Consider the following 6000-nt stretch of genomic DNA (forward strand, 5'->3'; position numbering starts at 1 on the left):
GTTAATACCTTGAATATATATTTTAATAAATGGTCAATTAATTGTTACAAATTGTTACAGAGTCCAAAGGTTGATTACAAACAGGGCCTACAGCCACCTCTAATACCTTATACTGGCATGTTTACAACCATCTAGAACAACATGAAATATACCCATGTGTAAAATGCTTGTAACATCATTAACCCTTTATTAAATATTTACAATTGTACTTTTAATATAAACTGTGACTCAAGTAACTTCCACCTGTTTTTATCTGGACATTTGAACACAAAATTTCTTGTAGCTATATACAGAAGAAAGCATCACTCAAGCATTTTCTTTTCCACTCAACACTTCTACATTCCACTATACCTAAATGTAGTGAACTTATCTTTATTCATGCCAAAAATTAAAGTATTTATCTTGTCAAGCTTTGAAGAGTTAAAACAAGTTCTGCTGAAGTGTAACTTTTTGGGGGGGGCAGAGGGGATCTGTGCAGGGACTTAGGCATTGAGAGAACCATAGAAAAATCCATGAGGAAACTAGTTCTGTATTTAGTGCAGGGGTTGGATGATGTGCAGTGAATAAGGTCTGGGGCCATACATTTAATGAGTAAACGAAATATTGAGTCGATACTCATGCAGCTAGCATTGTACATCCTGTATGCTAAATGAGGTCTGGAAGAAAGAGTAATATGTAATCATGTTATTCAACAGTGTATCATAAGTCATAGGGCATTTCATAACTTCTAAATACTTGATGTTACAACCTTCACACTCTTTTAGCAGTTTAAAAAAAAACAAAAAATACATACATAGTACACACAGATTTTTTTTTTTTTTTTTTTTTGGAAAGTGAGTTTTAGAATGCTATACTACCCTCCCACATTCATCCTTGTGGTCAAAAGTGTTGTTAAAAAAAAGATTTTTTTTAAAAAAAATCAAGCTGCAATTATTCCTCACATTTGGTTCAACCCTAAGTAGGAAAAATGTTTGAGAACAGGAACAGACAGTATTATTTTATGGTTAGAAAAAAAGAACAAAGAGGATCAAATTGGAGTGTAATCCCAATTAAACCACAGACTCCCTGTCTGACCTTGGACAAGTTACCAGACCTCTTTATATTTCTCAGTCATGATGCACAAATACTCAGGCCCGCAAATACTGCAAGGTGATGGTGGTCACATTAAAACCATTTAAAAAAAAATCTTTGGCAACCAGATTTTTCATGCTATTGTTTGAGTTTGTCATGGGACAGATTTTGGTTTCTCATTGCTTCGTGACTGATGAAAAGACGTTTTTAGTGTACCTGTTTCACAGCTATCAAATAATGTACTCATTCTGGACCAGCTTATATTGTATTTTAGAAAGTTAATTTCAACTAGAGCTGGACAACAAAAGGAAGGACAACTTCAAAAAGAATTCACTGCTGCCAACGTCACACAAATGCTCTAGTTTATCCCATGCAGGCACACTATTCTCTTTGTGACAGGGTGTATTCACTTCATTATGTGGTGTTACAACAAGCAATAACACATGTGAAGGTCTGACTGGAAGAGTCCAGCGCTCAACCTCTTTTTGTTTTAATGTGGTGTTTGACATCAACTCAATTCACAAACGTTTTCACTTGCCCCTTCCACTTCAGTAACCATTGGCCCATCAGAGTTGGAGATACTAAACTAAAAGAAATTTCCAACCCTTGTTTGATAATGAAGGGATTAAAATGCTGACTTCTTGAATTACGCACAGAAGAAAGAGTTAAGGGACAAAAAAAAAAAAAGGGAACATGACTGATCAATCAGATTAGATAAATAAAGTATACATAAAGACAGGTATGAATCCGGTTTTATTTCTGCATTTCCTACATGCCTTTTCTACAAATTTACTATTTAGTCACACAGCCCCATAAATGTGTAAACTGCAATATTGATGATCTGTAATTATTTTTTATTAGAGACAATTATAATTTCCCAACTAAACAAATATAAATCATATTTTTATGTATTAATATTTGTTTTAACTAGGAAGGCCACTTCAGAAATGGATGTATAAGTAGGATTTCTCTACACAAAGACATTTTCTGGCAATGCTACAGTGGAATAATTATTCCGCTATAGCTGTGCCAGTATAATTTCCCCATGTGGACATTCTATTTTGGAAAAAAAGTGACTTTATTCCACAGTAATGATGAAGTAATTATTCTGCCATAGCTACGCCAATCAATTCCCCCTGTGGACAAGCCTATAGTCTCACAACTTCCCATGAGTTTCTGGGCTTTCCAAGAACCAGAATTAATAAACACACTTAGCTTCAAGACTATTCATTCACACAAAGACTCACAAAGCTAAATACATTACATTTCCTTAATAAGCTTTACTTTAATTGAAGATGTAATTTTACAAGACGAATTATGACAGAAAACAAAAGAAAAAAACAAGTTCTCATTTTATAGACTTATTTCTCGAAGTCTAAGGGCTTGTCTGAACTTAAAGCACTGCAGCTGTGCTGTAGCACTTAGTGAAGACAATACCTATGCTGATGGAGAAGCTTCTCCAATTGGCATAGGTATTTCACCTCCCCAAGAGGCGGTAGCTATGTCAACAGGAGGGCTTCTCCCATCAACACAGTGCTGCTTATACTGGGAGTTTAGTTAGTATAACTGGGCTGCTCACTGGGTTTGGATTTTCTACACTCCTGAGCAACATACTTATACCAACATAAGTTAGTAGAGTAGACCAGGACTAACTGAAACAAATTATAACAAAAAAAATCTAAGCCCGTTGTTTAGCAACAGCGTGCGCCTGAATCATGGCTTGTTTAGTTTTGCAGCCCATCAAGAGATTTTTGGAAGGAAAGTAAGGAAGGCTATCAGCATGGCATGAATGTGAAAAGGTTCGAGAAGCAAGGAAGAGCTCTGCAAGGTTTTTAAGGAATGTGGAAGACTAGCCTCAAAGAGTTTCCTCAAAGCATGGCCTAATCATCAGGTCTTTGCTTATGAAAGGGATAGCACTGGAAAAGCAGGAGCATTTTAGACCAGGACAAGTGCTATGAAGAAAACAATACAGTACCTTTTAACTTTAAGCCAAGTATTGTGTACAGTACTATTAATCCCTTAATTTCATGGGAAATATATCAATTCAAGTTAAAAAAAAATAAAAATCGGAAATACTTCAGTGGCATACTGAATATTTTTGTATTTCTGACACTACCCATAATGCATCAAGGAGTCATTAAAGGACAAAAATGTAACTCAGAAGTGTGTGGAAATTATCATCTAATGGTTACCCTATTAAAATAGTTTTCAGATTCAACCATGAGCTGCATCATAGGGAGGTCAAAGGCAGACATTCTGGAAATCTCCAATACAGTAAAATTGCCTCTCCTCAGTTGACCTACTAGTTAATATTAAAAGACTGCAGGGTTTTTTGTTCTTCTCATCCATTTGTCTGGTTTTTGTTTGGTGTTTTTTTTAAACGTAATATATTAGTCTCAAGCCTCTAATTACACTCCATTAAGAACTGCAGTAAAAAGAAAAGCGCTCCAGGCCAGGATTTTCAAGGGGCCTAAGGAAGTTAGCTACCCAACTCCCAAACTGGGTGGCTAATTTCCATAGGCCCCTTAGATTAGAAAATCCAGCCCTAGTGGAATGTCTGTTTACAGTCAGTTTTAATAGTCTGTAATTAATGAGCATTTTCAAAATACTGCAAATGTTCCCTGAGGCTCAGGCACTGGGTGTGTTAAAGATGCAAATAAGAATATATAACATGCAAGTTTGTAAACCTTTACATTCCTCACTTCCTGAATTAAGAGAAAGATAGGAATTCTCATACTGAATCAGACCAGTGGTTCATCTATACCTGTGTCTTGCCTCCAAAATTGGCCAGTATCAGATGTTTCAAAGAAGGTGCAAGAAGCCCCGTAACAGACAATTATGGAAGTTAACATTAAAATTAATAGTATTTCAGATATCTGGCAGATCATACTAGGCAACAGAGTAAGATCAGTTAAACACTTATTGCACTTTTGCGTGGAATGTTTTCCAGCATGGGGGTCACTGAGGAGGACGGGAAGCACAGCATTATTTCCCCACCCTTTCCCCCCAAACAATACCAGCACCTCCACCATGAAGGGAAGGGAGAAAAAATGTGAGAAGGAAAAGTAAAAGTATAACACAGTCTGGGAGACAAATGAGGGACCCAAGTAAATCCCAGCAGCTCTGCAGAGGAAGGAAGGAAACACTGAGAGAGGAAGGGAAGTGACTGGGGGAAGGAGGGAAGCGAACACCCTCCTTCAGTAAAAGTCTCAAAGCCACACAAGAAGACAGACTCTGCAGAAGCAGCGGCAGCTCCCTCCCTCCCCCTCCTCCCTTTGCCCGTCTCTGGGGTGCAGAGCTCTGCTGCTGTGTTGCACAGAGGAGTCCCCCATGGTGCTGTTTTTAAACTCTCCGCTGTTGTTGATACGATGTGTAAGCAGATCCCCCCCTGCGCTGCACCGGGCCCTGTCTGTGCAGACTCCTGTCCTGATTGACACCAGAGTTGGTACATACGGGTCTGTCACAGGAGGCAAGGAGAAGGGTGTAGTTTGTTTTAAACATGGCTTTTCTCTCCCCTCCTCCTTTTACCTTGGAGCCATCACCGGGGCACCATGCAAGGCACAAAGCAGACGCAGCTGAAGGCAGAATCAGCCAGGACAAGGGGGATTTTTCCAGCGATTGATGAGCTACCGCTTGGAGTTTGCAAGCGGGAAACTCCTCCCGGGGTGGGGGGGAAGCAAAAGGCAAAGCTGCAGCTGCTGCATTTTTTTTCCGGTGGGGGTGGGGGGCGGGCGGAGAATCGGAGTTGTGACAGCGAGTTCGCAGTCGAGAGGAGGGAGTGACAAGCAACTGCAGCCCTCACTCACCACAGGGTTAGAGCAGAGGAAGTACGGAATAAATCAAATCAATCAGCAGTCGGAGGGAAGATATTTGCAACAGGCAGTACAAATACCCAGACTCCAGAGCAATCAGCGGAGACCAAAATAGATCAAATCGCCCCAGGCTCGCAGGCAGCACGCGGCTGAGATCATTAACTGCACACCGGCGTCTTTGCCGATCAAAACAGGAATGCACGACAAACACGGGCAGGGAGGCGCGTTACCTTTCTCTTCGGCATAATGTCCCCGCTCTGGCTGGGCTGCAAAAGTAAAGCGGTGAGCGAGCTACACTGCACAAGCGCAGATCCCTCCTCCTAACGCCGCGGCGGTGGCAACTGGCAAGGGAAGCTCTAATCCACGCTGACTGACCGACCGACCGACCGCCGCTCGGCTGCGCACGCTCCACGCCCGCCCGCCCGCTCGCGCACTGGCACTGCCCCCGGGCCGCCGCTGACACCCGAGAGCCCCCGGCCACAGGCGCCCACCTCAGCTACAGAGAGGCGAGAACGGGGCAGCTCTTGTTTCTGATTGGCTCCCCAATTCTGTAGCCCCCGCCCCCCTCTCTGAAGAGAACGGGCTAATCAGGGGAAGTCCGTGTGGTTCAGCTGCGGGGCACGCAGGGGTGAGGCCGCCAGTCCGCTGATTGGGTAGCAGCAGGCCCCCAAGTAGAGGGAGGCGGTGGGGTACTGGTGGGGAGCCAGCGTGGAGCCGTCGGGCGCTATGTCCAACATTGAAGACGATTGTCTGTAAGCGTTTCAGAACAAGCTGTAGAGTTATGTGTATCCGCAAAGTTCTCTGCTGAGTAACAAATGTCACCCAGCAAACAACGGGCACCCCCCCCGCAAGCATCTTTGGATTTGCCAGACACCTACATAAACCTACACGAAATGGTTTCTCCCCTCTTCTATCCCAATTGTTCCCCTTCTTCAGCAGTCTCCAGATCTTTCCCTCACTATCTTTTCCCCTCAAATGCAGATTTCTCCCTCTTCTGTCTCTCGCCTTTTGTCTCCTTCCCATGCTCCTGATATCCCCCCTGAATTTGCCCTTCACATCTACTGTCCTTTCTATTCCCTACTTTTGCTTTGTACATCCATTTGTTGGTCAGCCTCCA

General features: G+C 42.4%; 1 protein-coding gene across 3 annotated transcripts in view; it reads right to left on the reverse strand.

The window, feature by feature from the left end:
* Positions 1–5374, reverse strand: part of HMGN3 (high mobility group nucleosomal binding domain 3) — a 29170-nt gene extending 23796 nt beyond the window's left edge. For all 3 annotated transcript variants that reach the window (XR_010917091.1, XM_067532628.1, XM_067532627.1), the window contains exon 1: positions 5114–5374. Coding sequence is in view for 2 of the 3 variants with exons in the window: in XM_067532628.1 (XP_067388729.1) it covers positions 5114–5128 (15 nt within the window). In the remaining variant the exon portion in view is untranslated. The remainder of the gene's footprint in view (positions 1–5113) is intronic.
* Between the last annotated feature and the right edge of the window lie 626 nt (positions 5375–6000).

This window comes from Emydura macquarii, unplaced genomic scaffold, assembly GCF_026122565.2.
Source record: "Emydura macquarii macquarii isolate MOO-44397 ecotype Brisbane River unplaced genomic scaffold, CSIRO-AGI_Emac_v2 contig_3295, whole genome shotgun sequence".
Classification (NCBI taxonomy): domain Eukaryota; kingdom Metazoa; phylum Chordata; order Testudines; family Chelidae; genus Emydura; species Emydura macquarii.